The 17,140-nt window shown below is 39.4% G+C and overlaps 1 protein-coding gene across 2 annotated transcripts; it reads right to left on the bottom strand.

Moving 5' to 3' along the window:
• Positions 1–1,612: 1,612 nt before the first annotated feature.
• On the bottom strand, positions 1,613–15,385 carry malt3 (MALT paracaspase 3). 2 transcript variants are annotated; one of them, XM_084059056.1, is made up of 15 exons: positions 15,257–15,385; positions 14,258–14,328; positions 14,017–14,147; positions 13,745–13,883; positions 13,109–13,281; positions 12,625–12,739; positions 12,126–12,161; positions 11,778–11,981; positions 11,039–11,216; positions 10,108–10,182; positions 8,120–8,247; positions 6,366–6,515; positions 4,845–4,999; positions 3,059–3,169; positions 1,613–2,776 (listed from the first exon to the last, which is right to left on the bottom strand). In XM_084059056.1, the coding sequence occupies exons 2-15, from the start codon at positions 14,313–14,315 to the stop codon at positions 2,459–2,461; spliced, it is 1,971 nt and encodes a 656-aa protein (XP_083915182.1). In that variant the 5' UTR covers positions 14,316–14,328; positions 15,257–15,385; the 3' UTR covers positions 1,613–2,458. The 2 variants fall into 2 exon arrangements, with proteins under 2 accessions (XP_083915182.1, XP_083915183.1); XM_084059057.1 differs by having other exon boundaries at positions 12,643–12,739.
• Between the last annotated feature and the right edge of the window lie 1,755 nt (positions 15,386–17,140).

The following is a 17,140-nucleotide window of genomic DNA, read 5'->3' as shown; positions in this document are numbered from 1 at the left end:
CCCCCTGTCTGTTGGTTAAGGCTATGGATACAACGTCCACGCGGTAGAATGCCAAATCTCCATTATTTTGACAGCAAAATGTATTCAAATGTTGCCAGAATTTCTCAACGTGCGTCGTGGGATCAAATGAATAAAGATTATTATTGTAAATTGCAGGCACACGAACCAAAAGACAGCCCTTGTGCCGTGACATTGTCTCGCAATGCCGTGACCCGGATTCGAACCGGGGTTGCTGCGGCCACAACGCAGAGTACTAACCACTATACGATCACGGCGAGCTACCGGGGCTGGTGACGAGACACAGAGTTTTTACTTTTATAAAGCAAACGCCATACGTATACGTCAGCGTGTAGTTGCTCTGAGTAGACCAGTAGTAATGGAATCTCTATTATGATAACATTAACCGTTGCAACATATATGGATTAGTTGGAAAATTAATGCCGAATTAGTAAAAGAAAAAAACATGTAGACTTTCGAGAATGAATTCGACATTTTCAGAAATCACTCGTAAGCTACGCGATATAATGTCTGCTCTGTCCCGTTGCCGAGCGTGCTAATAATTAGAAGAAATTGACACATTTACAGTTCAAATATGATTATTTTGAGGGGTCCCCCCCAGTTCAAATATGATTATTGTGGGGGGTCCCCAGTTCAAATGTGGTGTTTGTGATGAGCACTGTATAGCGCACCCGTTACAGTCAATACCACCTTTTACCGTCAGCACGACGGTACACAGTGCCAATGTTGCAGGCTAGGGCTTCAAGATCATTTGTCCATACAAGTATAGGACTCCTGAACAAACAGGCCCATTTCAGTTCTGTGCATAAAATGTAATGTGATGCCTCTTGACTTGAATCATGACTGGTAGCCTTTTCTAGTTTTCGCTCTGTAAGAGAGCAGCTGTGTAGCACTGTCAATGTATTGCGTGATCTATCTATGTATTGTGTATTTATGTTACGTTTTGTGATTTTTTTTTGTATCCTGATGGCTGCTTGGTACAAAATGAATTTCCGCAAGGACAATAAAGTAACTATCTATCTTAGCCTGGTTCCAGACAAATCTGCCATTGCAAAATAAAAATTGCCCTTGGCAGATTAGGTCTGGCCCCTCTCAATAGAGATTTTATTTCTCTCCCTCCAAAGTTGTGAGGGACCAATCAGAGCCCAGTATGCAAATATGGGGCGGGTTTATCACAGAGGCATTTTTTTAATTTGCCCCTCGGAAATGCAGGTTCCACACAGAGATTCCAGACTAATATCTACGCAGTGATATTAGTCTGGCCATGCCAGGCTATATCTATTTAGCTTACAGTTGGGATTTTAGAATGCCTTCAAGTTCATGAATGAGAAAACGTCCTGAAATCATTTACCATTATTATCAACCATTTTCCCAAGATGTACAAGATGTTTGTGAATATGTGTTTTAGTGGCATGTAATCTACATTTTACATCATAGATATATCATGAGCCACATATCTTTGTATTCCCATCACTCTTCCACCCTGTCTTCTCAAAGCCCAAGAACAGAACATATAGGATAGGTGTTTTATACATTTAATAATAAGGAATTATACAATTTAATTGTATTAATGTTTAATATATTGTCCATTTAGGATACCCACAGTTTTTATTACATGTTTCATCACTTAGCCAGCTGAGTTTCATTTGCAACTGACAAACCAGTGTCAGAGCAGATCAATATTTACAGTTTATGTTTACAACAACATTTATTGGAAAAAAAATGTTATCTATAGTGTTCCATCGTCCTAAGTTAGTAGTGATCCCTGCCTGTCATAGAGAGGATAAGATATTTTGGGGTGTTAAGTGCCTCAAGCACCGGTGCTGTTTAATTAAAAGACACTGTCCCCCCCACAATTCAGTCCAGTCGGGAAAAAAAGAAAGAAGAAAAAAAAAATCTGTCCAGTCTCCCTTACCTCGCGACCACCTCGTGACTTAATTGTACCGAATTAACAGAAATAAAGTTACAAAACCCCCCTGAAATTAACAAACCCATCCGAGAAAAAAATACGGGCCACATGCGTCCCCCCCATGTAATTTTCCATTCCAGCGGCCCTGGCCTCAAGAGGTAGAAAACTGTCTGAAAATAGGAAGGTCCCCGGTTCAATCCCTGGCTCCTCCAGGCTTCGTGTCAAGGTGTCCCAGTGTAAGACACTGAAGCCCCAAATGCTCCATAGTGCGCTCAATTGGAGCAACACACCACTAACTAATTTCCCCTCGGGAATCACTACAGATACCCTTTGTTTGTTGAGCTGAGAATTTAAGCAGGTGACAGCCTAAACAAAACCACTGAACAACACAAGCACATACAGTACATCCTCAATTCATATAGTTGGAATATCTGGAAAACAGATAAGACCCAAAATTGTTATCATCTCATGGATTCTGATAGAAAAAGGTTTATCACCATATATACAATAACAGGCCCAAAGAGAGACATGTCATAAAGTAAAGTCTAGTTCGCTCTCATCATTCTCCTCGGGTTCGTTGCTCCTCGCAGTAGTAACTCTAGTGGCACACTCTGCTTGCCTGGTGACGGGGCGACACGATGTGACCCGTGTCTGACGTGCTGGTGGCCTAGAAATGGCACCCATACTGTGCGCAGCAGCATCCTCTCGTTTCTTGATACTTGTAGGCTTCTTGTACAGTTTACAAGACGCCACCAATGGCTTTCCTATATCCAGCTGTTGGCTCTCTTTAAGGCGCAGCTTACTGTTGATATGAGTGTAATGCATGTCCACCTTAATGACCAGTGGCCCCTAACAAAGATAACAAAAGAAAATAGACATACTTTTAGAGCGTACTGTACGGCAAACATTTTCTTTGACTCGATTATACACACACAGGCATTAATACATTATAAAGTATAAAAAGAATGGCCTCAAAATACACAACACCTGTATACATTTAGAAACACCTTGGAAATATATTGTGATGAGGAAATAAAGGGTGAAAATGTACTTTCAGTATATTTGTATATTTTAAAACATACATGAAACAAATGTTTTCTTGCACTATGGTTAGAATCAGGAGGTTAATACCTGAAGCTTCTGAAGGCCGCACAGCGTCAGAGTACAATCGTGGTTATCAGAGTAGAGCAGAGAGTCCATCTCATCTGACCTCCCAAAACCGGAAAATATGTCCTCCATCGCCTGAAGAATCAAGAGGGCATATGCAATGAAGGAATTGTTAGTGTCGTTGGCATCTTAATGTACCATCATAAATCTATAGCAAAACTTTGTCAAAGCACCAACTCAGTATTTATCTGCTCTGCTTTGTTTAGTGCCCTTGTGCTGTACATCACTGCAACAAAAGAACACATTTACAAATGGTAAATAGTACCAGAGCATCAGGACTCGAGATAGCAGGCTCAGTTTCTATTCCCAGGCCATTAGAAGATAGGGACTTATACAGTACATTCTGTTCACATTGTGTGTGTGGGGGTGTGTGTGTGTGTGTGTGTGTGTGTGTGTGTGTGTGTGTGTGTGTGTGTGTGTGTGTCTCACACACACACACACACACACACACACACACACACACACACACACACACACACACACACACACACACACACACACACACACACACACACACACACACACACACACCGTATATTATAGACTTTATATAATACTTTAAATTATTATATTTCCAATTTTTACAATTACAACTACTATTTTACTGCTCTCTTATATTATTTTTGTTTAACTGTTTTCTTATCCACACTGTTGAGAAAGCTTGAAGTACAATAATGTCACTGTCTATAATGCTGCTAATTAGACCAGTAGGTGGCAGTATTGTTCAAGGATTGGTGGTTCAGGGTAAACCACATTACAACATCCTGTTTGTTATGGCTTTTCCATCTACAACTGGAAGTCCAAATATGGGCAAAACCTCATTTAACATGAATGAATGCTAGTCACTGAGATGATACTGCTGCTTGCATGTAAACTGACAATTTCCTGTAGGGAGATTGGAGACCATTATCAGCTTTACAATTGCTTTTTTCGATGAATTGAGTACAAAGGACCCCAATGGAAACAAGCCATAGGCTTTCTTGTCCTCTTAGCAGACCTTGTATTGAACTGTACTTTCCTGTGCTTTTTTTGCAAACTGCTAAGTATTCAATCAATCAATAAAACTGATGAAAATTTGGACAAGGGGTTTAATGTATATAGCCGCTGTTCAATATACTTCTTCATAAACAGAAAGGTATGTGCCATGTCATAAAAGTTAAGACTCTAGAAATACTGTACACATTCATAGATAGTTCTAGGTAATGATTACTTTAGAATCTATCACTGCAGTAGGATATAAATTCAACATTTAGCAGGCAATACTGTATATGACCAACTTACCTTTCTGGTGGTTACCAACCCCAGTCGTCAAGACCTGTTTTTTCCCATCCTGCATTCACATGGTGTCCATGTAATTCTATCTTATCTCTTGTCTTATCAGGGACTACTTACACATACTTTACGTAAAGAGAGCCATCTGACCCAGATTTGTTTAACAGCAACACTATGGTGCCGCCATTTGTTTGTGGGTAATGTAGTCCTCAGCTGGCACTTTTAATGACGTACAGTATGACTATTGCACACTACGCACATCCAATATGGCACTGCATTACACAAGCGGGAAATGGAAGTCGTTTCTCTGTTTGTTTCTACTCTGTACTAGTTGGAACTTGGAACTGGAATGGCAGGAATTAAGGAAACCACACTTGAGGTCCCCGAGGATTGGAGCTGGGAACCACTCTTTCCAACATTTATGTCTAAGTTAGAACACCTTACACATTGTACATGGCAGTAAATATCTGACACTTACAGGTGTGCTCGTCAGAGTAACACTGCAGTCCTGGGTTGTGGGTCCTGCGGTCTTAACAATGGCAAAGGCCACCATGACATTGGAGAACAGGGCTGAGAAGCTGACCTCAACCTCCACTCCACAAGGAAACTTTAGCCGCCTCTTTCGTGGTAGCTCTGAGTAGATAAAAAAAAACGGATAAGAAAATATTCATTTGAAGAAAAAAAAAATCTGAAATGTGGAAATGTATTTGAAGAGTTGTATGTATTAAATTGCATTTCTCCATGTTTTTTTATTTAGAGCAGATAACCTTAAATAAATAATTCAATAAACTATGTTTAGGGCGCGCTCCCACCGCACTTGTATTTTACCTCTGGGGCGGAATTTGCCAATGCTTTGTCAATGCAAATGCGTGGATTCATGGTCTTGCGCATTTTTTCCAAGAATCCACGCATTTACATTGACAAAGCATTGGCAGATTCCGCCCCAGAGGTAAAATAAAAGTGTGGTGGGAGCGCGCCCTTATCCCATAATGACAACAATGGTACAGACTTTAGTTGCAGGTTTGGGAGATTCAGATTGAAAAGATTCTCAGATTACTCCATGACGACAACACTCTATTTCAACTGAGGGAAAATAAAATGATGAGGACGTTTTAACAAATAAAAAAAAACTGTTGTTTCCACCACCGCAAAAAGATCAAGAATCACTGAATCAGCTAAATGAAAAACAGTTTCCGGTTTCATTTATAGCCTCAAACGATGAGATGAATCCTGGATGGCAGTACAAATGTGCTAAACCACAACGTCTGTGCTTGGTTTCACACCTACTGTATTGCAGTGTTGCTCTGACAAGCGTACCTGTATAAGTGTAAGTGTAGGGGGAAAGTGACGCTACCGCATTCCGTTCTGTCTTCCTCTATGTCCTTCACTGTCATTTTCTATCTGCTTGTATTTCACTCATTTATGCTGTTAACGTCAACCAGCTTAAAGCTGCACTGGAAAGTTTGCACACTTCACATACTTTATAACGTTGCTTGTCGGATTAAAAATTGTATGTCAAAAAACGTTACTTTTCAGTAAATGTAAAGAAGATCTTGTGTTCTAATGGATCCAATGTAGTTATTATTTTGTTACAAGCTCTATATACTTTTCATTCCATTTGAACTGGAAACACATGGTTCAAACCTGCTGCTGCAAAGCTATGGGAAAATTTACTGGAAACCTGGGGCTATAGTTACAGCTCATCTGGTAAGAGTGCATACCACATTACGTGGTATCCTGTCTCTCTGAACAATGTCTTTATCAAAAATAAAATGTCAAAAAAATACATAAATATACTTTTTTGGCTGATTTCAACTACACGCTTTCGAAGGCTTGTTTAAAAAAAAAAAAGATGTTGGCACTTTTACACAGATTAAACTTTGGATTTGGACATTTAATTTAATTTCATTCAAACACACTGACATTTAATAACTCCCAGCTAAAATCGAAGCAATAAGGCATCTAAGTATTAAGGTGTCCACTGCAATTCTCTGCTCACCGTTGGCCTGCCTCCAGCTGGCATCTCGTAGACATAGTTCCTTGGTGTGGCCTGCAGTCCTAACTGGATCTGCAAGGGAGCGAGACTCCTTCAGTGTGTGCTTGATCTCCACCACTTGTTTTCCTTTGACCAGGGGATCTCTGCCTAAATCTGTGGTAGAATAAACACAGATGATAATGATATACTGAAGCAAGATCATGCACTGAGGGCTTTCAAAGGTTGCAAGTAAATAAACAAATCTAAAAGTGGGAACTAATAGAAACAAAAGTTAATTCCATAACATTGTTGGACAGAGGTGAGATAAACCCATACATCGAAACTCTATTCAAGGTCCTGGAAAGAGGCTCACTTTTGGCTTTGGTAATGATTTGGCTTCAGTTATATTTTAGGCAAGCTGTCTACACCACTTTCTCATTATAGATGAGTAGACAGTACACCGTGGCGTGTTCTCATTATAATTTAGATGAGTAGACAGTACACCGTGTTCTCATTATAATTTAGATGAGTAGACAGTGGTTCATGATCAAGTAATTCTCTAAATAGGTCCAGCACAAGATAAGCAGAAATTGAAAGTCAACAAAAGTTGTAAATTACAGTACAGTGATCACAAGAATACATGCAGAGGATAATAATTGATTTCAATACCTTTACGACATATGCAGAACTTGCTTTAATGAACCTAATTAAAAAGTATAACTACACACGGCAGTGAACATCATTCTAACAAAATGAGATGGAAAGTTGGAAACACCCTATTTCAAGTTATTGATCACTAAACTCATCATCAATTAGCTTCTCCACAGCCACAAACACACATCCACAGTCAGTGTTACACAATCTTGTCACGAGCACATCCATACATGAATGTAGCGATGATGTTGACTCATGAGGGAGATCAAGAGAGCAGTGGCAGGGGGCGCACACAAACGGCAGAGCAGCTGTCTTCAAACTCTGCAGCTCTCGGGTTTCCTGCTGTTCTCCAGCCAACAGTGTGAATTTCCAGAGAATGAGGTCACAAGCTAATGTGGTGCTGCCCCACATCATGTTCCCACAGAGACCCATCAAACAACCAAAGTTGCACTTAGCATGTGCGTGTGCGTATGGGGGGGCTCAAGACAACTCCCCACCCCTACTTAATCGTAAACAACAACAAAGTCAGTAGCCAGTGATTGGAGATCAAGAATTATCAGCATGTCAGTCATGCATCCAGCAGACTCAGCAACAACTTGTTGCCTTCAGGCATGTTTATTCTGAATGTCTACATGACCACAAGTGAAGACCATAAGTAAAAGTAACCGTTCGTTTTTTTGTTTTTATGGGACAATTTAACATTTCATAACTTTCCCCCTTTGGCCTGTTAAAACAATTGTTGCCTTCAGCATTTCAGTATGACTCACTAGGTCACAGGTTTTGTTGAAAATACCACTTCCACTATGACTCACATAATGTCTATCCATTGACTAAATCACAGCCTGGTATAAAAACAAACAAATAAAAACAGCAGCTTTACAACAGCTTTTTTGGCAGCAGCACCCACATTGATTATTTATAGAGCATTTCCGCTTCATCATGTAGTGAAATGGAGAGAGACAGAAGCGCTAAGAGTATGTAGATCTCATCACAATTAGGGTTGCGACTATGCGGTTAGTGTGCCAGCTGGGTTGAGCCACCACAATGTCCCACCTTATGGAGATGCATGCAGCATGTTCTTAATACCGCAACATCACAAGGCAAGTATTTTTTTGCACACTTACCCTCAGACACCTGCTCTAAGACATGGGTGATCTTCGCAGACTGTAGGATGTGTTTGTTCAAGTACTTGGTGAAGATTCCGGTGCTCTTGCCTCCATCCTGGACTTCAAACGCCTCTGCATTTTCACACCTGAAAAGACAATGGATTTTATGAAGAAACTAGTAAATGTATAAACAAAATAAACAAAAAATATTCGAGCCAGTGAAGAAATTAGTAATTATATAAACAAAACTACAAAAAGTGCTCCTCGGAGCACAGGTCTCCGCCAGGTCAGGTAGGTTATTGTGGCCTCCTGGTGACGCTATAATAGGCCAATGTGAAAAGGGTGTGATTTGTTCTTAGGCTTTTCACTGCAATCGGACACTGCATTTATGATTTGAGGCATTTTGTGCCAAAAATGTGTTTTGCTAAATTAGACCTGCTGGTGGCGCTATAACAGGCCAATGGTAAAAGGGTGGCATTTCTTCCTCGGCCTAATAGAAATGTGCGTGTGAAATTTCACAGAAATCGCAAGCTGCGTTCATGATTTGAGGTATTTTGTTGAAAACGGCCCAATCCTGCAAACTTTGGAAGCCAATCTTAGGCAATCAGGATGTAATATGGGAAATCGGATAGATCCGTGTTGATCACATGACTATAGAGATACTGTGTACCGATTTGTGTGATGTTTGGACAAAATCTGTAGGAGTAGTATCAATAAATGTGTTTTGCACAAATCGGCCTCCTGGTGGCGCTATAACAGGCCAATCTGAAACATTTGGGCCAGAGGTTCTGACTTGGCATCCAGGGAGTGTGCCCGGCAGAAACCAGCTAACTCTATTTTGACGCTTTTGCATTATTTTCCATAAATCAGGGCCATTGAACACCCTTTACGTCTGTGTGCACCGGCTTCGAATGCTATCAATGCATTGAATGGGAGATTATCACGTTTTATCAGACCATTGAATGGGCGAAGTAGGCGAGCTACCGTCTACCCCGCGATTTGTCAGACCATTCATTTGGCGTAATCAGGAGCTACTGACCTACCGACGGAGGCGGAGCAGTCCCCACAACAATATTTACGATTCTGTCCATATCGGTACATAACTCGAACGGCGCTGAGTAGGCACAGGCGAGGGTCGCACCGCTCCGGACGGCAACTCAGTCGCCTTAGCTCCTTCGGTGGCCCGTCGCGGGGCTCCACCTCGCCTGAGACTGCGCGCCTCCGTCATGGTCCGAAACCGAAACAACCAAAACCAAAACCGAAACTAAAGTATTTAAGTCATCTCCGTCGGTAGGTCAGTAGCTCCTGATTACGCCCACTGAATGGTCTGATAAATCGCGGAGTAGACGGTAGGTCGCCTACTTCGCCCATTCAATGGTCTGATAGAACGTGATAATCTCCCATTCTATGCATTGATAGCATCCGAATCAGGTGCACCGTGTTGGTAAACAAAATATTGAACCAATGAAAAGCATTAAAAAGCGCTTCTGACAAAACCAGCTAACTCCATTGGATCCTCAAACTTTCTGCTAAACCAGCTAGCTGGTTTTGCCGACTCCAGGCTCCACCCCCTTTTGACCTCCAACCTCATTGTGAGCTTGGAGGTCCATTCAGCTGTTCTTATCAATGATGAACAAAACCTCCTAACTCTTTTTCATTTCCGGAAAAATGAACATTTTGGAGTTGGTTTCTGCTGGACAGCAGAGAAATGCATTTGTCTCTGTAATTGCACCAACAGTTAAGTTTAGCCAGAAAAGCCCTCGTTAGTTGATATTTGACAGAAGTATTCGCATCAGAACAGAGATTAGCTCACAAATAACAGTTTGAGAAATAGGTTTGAGATTCTTTCAGATGGCTCCTTCTAGGATCTAGCTGAAGTAGGCTTTCCTAGTCTTGTTTACCTAGCATTGTATCTTACTCATTGGTCAACAATATCCTTAGTCTTTATTTACACATATTGCTTGTGCTGGCTTAAATTATCATGAATCAATTATATTAGTACTTACGTGGCATAACCATAAACAGTATTCCCACTGGGTTCCAGAGGCCCGATTTCTGATAGTAAGCAATCCTGGTTGTACCTTACAAAGAAAAAAAAAAAGATTAGAACATGCTCATGATCCTTTCTAAAGAAGCCTTGAAAACATAGCACTTAAAGGGTTAGTTCAGATTTGTTGAGTATTTTCTGTAGGAAATACTTACCATTAATGTAGTGGTTGCAAAGGTATTAATTGATTGCCCGAGTCCCGTGGTCAGAGTTATGGTCCGTTTCTTATAAATATGAATGTAGTTCCGGTAGATTAGTAGATTTGGTGGGGGCCGCTCATTAAAAATAAATAAATTTAAAAAACTAGCGTCATTTGTATTGTTGACCTACTTCTACCATATAGAGCAGGTTTCGTTCAATTTCGACCCCTCTGTCACATGGTACTATTTTTTGTGTCATATATTTTGTGCGTGAGTAGGCTGCCGCGGCGCAGTGATTCTGGACACAAACATTAGTACCATGTGACAGAGGGGTCGAAATTGAACGAAACCTGCTCTATATGGTAGAAATAGGTCAACCATACAAATGACGCTAGTTTTTTTAATTAATCTATTTTTAATGAGCGGCCCCCACCAAATCTACTAATCTACCGGAACTACTTCATATTTATCATAAACGGACCATAACTCTGACCACGGGACTCGGGCAATCAATTAATACCTTTGCAACCACTACATTAATGGTAAGTATTTCCTACAGAAAATACTCAAAAAATCTGAACTAACCCTTTAAGATAAAATCAAACCCCACACCGGTATCATATCATAGTTTGTGAACCAATCCACATGTGCGTGTTTAACTGTCTTCATTCAATGAAAAGGTACACTAGCCCAAAAGAGTTAGGGTTATGTTCAAGATTTAGGCTGAGGTTCAGGGTAAAAAAGCTCTACCATTTTCTACAGGTATCCAGTAGAACGACACTCAGTGCAGTGCGTTTCTCCTGCATGCTGAGCATAACCCTCTGCACACAGACACAGTTCTCCGGTTGGTACGGCTGTGGTGCATCGACGGGCACAAGGTAATTCCTCCCAGATCGCTCATACCCATGGCCTGCATAGTAGAAAAGACCTGCCAATGATACAGAAGATATAGATTTGGTTATTATGCACAAGGGGTCTTGTACAATTATAGCTCCATCTGTAAAATATGCAATGATTGTCTTGCATTGGATTTTCCCACTGCAAGCATGCTATAGAAAATCGTGAAATTCCTCACAAATCAAAATAGCTCTGAACCTTACAAGGCCCACACTTCTTCTTTCTGGTTCTTATCTGGCCAGTCACCTACACATTTGAAACCAAGATACGCGCATGTGTTTTGAACCACAACAGGGGAAAAACACATGGGGACAAACAAATTTCAAGATAAATATGTCTGCCAGAAAGGAGAAAACTTTCCAAGATTTTCGAAACAGAAAATAGCGGATCTATAAGCTCACAACACGTCACAATGCAACCCGTTGTGAGCTTGTAGATCGCCTGTTTCTGAAGTGTTTAATGTGTTTATGTCTTTTTTTTCTCAATATTCCCCCAAGGGCAAAAGAAAAAGAATGTGGGGCATTCCATTATGCATGAGTGATTTGAAAATAAATTATGTACGTACTGTAATATGTAACGATATACTACTCACCATACACACCCTTGTCAAGCAGCTGGATGAACTTGTCAATGGCAGCTCGCATCTCCTCCCTGGTCAGGTCCAGGAGGGACACCACTCTGAAGCCCAGCTGCTGGAGGAGGTTGGCCAGTGTATGGACATCCATGGTGGGGGCCAGCAAGCCAGGATGGTGGGAGTAATTTAGGTTGCCAATTAGTAGAGCAACCTTGTCACTCGCTGAAACAACAACAAGAAATCGGGTTGATTTCCAATGATGGTAAAATGAGGAAGTACTGACAAAAATCAGTTCCCCTGTTTTCACACAGCAGAGTAGATTCACTCTAAAAATAGTTTGAGGTATCTCTTTCCTCCGAACTATACCTGTGGGTGTTGTAGGGGCAGTTCGGTCGTGGAGCACTATAGGATATGAAAAGCAGAAGCAACACAAATTAATAGGCGTATTTATTTATGATTTACATCCTGTTCACTGACAAGCAAGACAATCACTGAATGTGCCATTTTGATTTGAAATTTTAATGATTTTCCATTTTTGACAAGCAGAGGAAATAACAGTAAAGGTATTGCCTAAAAGACAGTAGAGACAAACATCTGTCAGTATTCTCGCAATTTCTCAACAATGAAATATGAGTGCTATTTTTTAGAGCCCATCAGCTATCTTTCAAATCTTCATAAATGGGAAAGTCCCTTACAGTCCAATCCTCAGCAGAGGGGAATAAATGCTAAATCAGTGGAATGTATGTGTAAGAGAAATAAGGAACTAGTCCATGGAAAAGGAAAGAGGAAAGAGAAAGTAAAATTCTCAACTCATGCAAGCGAAAGAAAATGGATTAAAACAAATGCAGTGGTATTATGTACACACCTTTCTTAAGATTTGTACCTATATCAACATCAGCTGCCTCTGTCCACCTCTCCTCTCGAACATTAGACACCGAGCAGAGGTATGATCCTGCATGTTCTGCCGCTGCGTGGTCTATCTACAAGTGACACAATAGACCACATTGCTTATCTTGTGGCTGCACATACGAGTAGTAGAGTGCAAGTCAAACTTTCAGTTAAACATTAATCAGTAGCAAAAAGAGGAAATCTGCACACCAAAAACAATTGTAGAACAGGTGCAAGACCGTAATTCAAACACCCTCTATTTATTGGCTGAGGTAAGCTCAATAAAAACGTTTAACTACTCTACTATGACGAATAAAAAACATGTTTTAGTCCATCACAATGCTGTTATATAGTCAACCAAGTCCAGGTTTGGATGGCAGACAGTTAAATGACACAGTAATCATAACAAGTCTGCTACAAACAGTGCAGAGACAAAATAAACATCTGTCTGTCATATTTACCTGCAGAGTGCCAGTCATTGCACTTTTTCCATCCAGGGCTTGTCCATTCCTGTACCACCGATAGACTGGTAGGGGGACGCCAACGGCGGCACAGGACAAGGTGAGTTTCTCCCCTCGTTGAACCGTCTGTGATTTAGGGTGTACCACAATGTGGAGTTCACCCTGCCATGCTCCTGGAAGACAATGTTGGGAAAGGCAGAAAGCATTTAAATCTGAGGGGGCAGTCTGACCATACTTGAAATGACCTAGGCTATGTCACAAATATTCTCATTATGCATTGAATCAAACAAGGAAGGGAAATTCAGGTGTCATAGCAGCAACAGCAGTAAGAGTAGAAAACAGGAGAGGTACAGGTAAGGGTAGAGTCAAGAGTCAAATTAAAGATAGATAAGAATAAAGATAAAATACATTTAAAATAGACTTAGGGGAACTGGGCCTGAATGAGGTAACATCATTATATCAATAAATCCTGTATAAGTACGCAGTAGATGTACAGTCTATCACAAGTTAATATATGCATGATTATCTGTCATCAAATTAATGAATATACATGCATGTAGAGACAGACTACACTTTTTTTTAAATTAAAGTCACTATATTAATATTATGTCTTGCAGTACAACATGGATTTCTTACCTGGCTTGTCGACATCCATTACATTCACCTTCACCCAATCACTGAACACGCAGTTACAGAAGCGGTCATTCACTCGACACACATAACGTTGAGTCCTCTGAGCTACAAATGTTAGTTCTGCTTGGGTAGCACCAGGAACCTTTAAAAAGACATTATTAAGAGTTTATATAGAGACATACAGAGACTCAAGTGTGGCAGGTTGTTATGACTATTTCAAACTATTTTTAATATACTTTTTTGTCTCATTTCAGATTGAGGGAACAGCCACATACCTCCAGTTCGTTATCAGTAAACCACTGGTAGCACAGGATGCCAGTGCCCTCAGCACGGACACTGAGAGTCACTTTGTAGTTGACAGGTACACAGACAGAAAAAGGATGGCGCACAATGACCAGTTCTGATTCTGAAACAAGGAAATTAGGAATTAGGACATCTGACATAATTCTATTTAAGTTGCTTGTGAAACATATTCCTTGTGAGTGCTTGTTTCAAAGTCCACAAGTTGCAGCATACCTCTGATCATCATTCTAAAGAGATTGGGGGGATATCCAGTCATTACTGCCATCTGCATTGTCCTGTTATCTCTGCAAAATAGCATCATTATTAGCAGCATTAGTCAATGTCAAATGTCATCATGAATTCATAATTGCCTGTTTGCGACAATGTCATATGTGCTATCTAATGTTACAATAAAGTTAATAGGAACAGAACCACAGAAGCACTTCATTGCCATAGTAGATAGTTGACAGACAGACAGGTCAATGGCACAACCATGTGCAAATCACAAACGACAGTCAATTTCAAAATCCTTCAATCAAAGTCACCATTGTGATAGAAAAGTGGATGGAAACATAAATGCGTCGCGTTAACTTCCTTTGTTCCTCTATCTATAAGTGACAATTCTCACTTCCACTGGAACAGTGATTTCCCCTGGGGTCGGAAATATCTCCACTTGTATTAATATAAATAAGGGTTTTAATGGTTTAAAATTACACGATGAACACGAGCATAGTTGATGTAATAGTATTTATGTAATTTGTTCGTTGTAACGTTAGTCATTACAAAGGTAACAGGATAGGTGGGCACAAGGGACTTCTGGGCACTTTGATGTAAAATTGGCTATTTTGTCCAAAATGTTAAAACATATGATTAGAACATGCTTAAACAGTCGACAATTAAGGTGTAATATCTCTACAATTGCTACAAATTACTACAAAACCTGTATATCCAGTCATTTTGGGGCATAAACAAGAAGTTGATGGATACAATTATTCTGATAAATTGATAATGATGTACTGTGCATGTTCACAATTCACATCATGTATACTTTACATTACTTAAGACCATTTTTCAAATATTCTACTTTTTAACATTTTGGACAAAATAGCCAATTTTACATCGAGGTGCCCAGATAGTCTTGATCCAAGGCTAGGAAAAATCTACTGTAATCATTGTAGATCACATATATCTATTAACATAATACATGATCAAAGCGTGTTTTAATATACATACCTGCCCTATAACTGTTTACAGAGGGAACAGTCGGTTCGTCTTGCATGTGCAGTCATATAGTATGATACTTGTTTTCAACTATCCCACTACTTTTATATTCTGTATCAAACCAGACCACTTTGACTTCCCTTTCCCGGAATATGACAGACACACCCACTATTACCGACGTGCTGGTAGTATACGCGCCCTCTGATCTTTCTTTGCTAACATTAGAAGAACTACAATATACCAAATGCTCATCGTGAATTTAAAAACAAACAGAGGTGGTGGCGGGGGGGCTTTACTGTATAAAAAAAACAATGTTTCCCAAACACCGGGTCAGGATCCATGTTTGGTCGTGGACCAAGTTTTATTGGTCGCGATTAAATCTCTATTGTTTTATGTTTCCTACATAAATATTTATATATATTGATATATTATTTCAAAAGATTAAAACCAAATAAAAATGTAAAAATCACAACATTTCATTAATAAAAATAATTCCACAATTTTTCAAAAGTATGTCATGAATAAAATAAAATAAAATCCAAACATTTCCATAAAACATAAAATAAAATTAAAAACGTTTAAGAAGTAGTGAAAATAGCAGATCTACAAGCTTGAGCTTTTACCACTGCTGCTATAAACGGATCTGATGCAATATCAGCCTGATTTGGGAAACTGCGTCTGCTTGCTTTAGGCTACCTTCTAAATCAGTTGTTTGAGTGACAGGGGACACTGTGTAAAGCTCTAGCACTTTCAACCTGGCGTCCCTATTCTGGGCATGTCATTTAAAACAAAAAGCTACAGCTGAGCTTGTAAATTGGCTATTATCAGCACCGTTGTACGCTGTAGTACAAATAAGGTACAAACTAAGACGACACAGCACGACAGCAGCAACAAATACATGATAATATTATTAATCAAGGACAGGTAAATCTCTGCAGTCTGCAACTGATTTACATTCTCTCTGGACTTCGTAGCAGTGGTGGAAAAAGTACTCATTTTTTTTTACTTAAGTAAAAGTTATTAATACTCCAATGTAGAAATACACTGTTAGTCTGTTACAAGTAAAAGTCCGAAATTAAGAATGTACTTGAGTAAAAGTACAAAAGTATTGGTATCAAAATGTACTTAAAGCACCAAAAATGGAAAGTACTCATTATGCAGAATGTCCCACTTCACAAGTTTTCAAATGTATAAAATGTATAAAAATCTTTTGAAAATAGCAGATCTACAAGCTTGTAGATCGGCTATTTTCAAATGGCCAAAATGTATATACAGTAGTAGGGCTGAAGTGGTTAATGTATGTTTTGTTATAATAATCAAAATCTACAAAGTAACTAGTAACTCAAGTTTTCAAATAATTGTAGTGGAGTAAAAGTACAATATTTGTCTCTAAGATGTAGTAGAGTAGGCCTAGAAGTAAAAGTACAGAAAATTGGAAATACTCCAGTAAAGTAAAAATACCTCAAAATTGTACTTAAGTAATACTTGAGTAAATGTACTTAGTTACTTTCCCCCTCTGCTAGTAATACATAATTTATGACTTTTTCCAGGTAAACATAACTATCTATTACAAGTTTTAATGCCTTCTGCTGACATAATTTACACCCTGGCTGCTAATGTCCATGTTTTGCACAAAAACTACAACACCTGTCCCTTCATGTAGAGCTTGTTTCCTCCTTGTATATTTATAAACACACTTAGGTCAAAGTAGCCTAAATACAATTTAAGTTAAATATTATACTGTACACACCATATAACTACAATTTAACTTAAATATTATAGGCCTACTAACTTGTGGAAACTGTATTTACTTTGAGTGAGTAAACCAGTACATGTATCGTTAATCTATAAATCTATAAATGTAACATAATCAAGCACATAAATCCACTAATGTCA

Source organism: Gymnoscopelus microlampas (assembly GCF_963454915.1).
Source record: "Gymnoscopelus microlampas genome assembly, chromosome: 6".
NCBI classification, from domain to species: Eukaryota; Metazoa; Chordata; class Actinopteri; order Myctophiformes; family Myctophidae; genus Gymnoscopelus; species Gymnoscopelus microlampas.
Note: the sequence above shows the minus strand (reverse complement) of the source record. Positions and strands in the feature narration are given on the sequence as shown.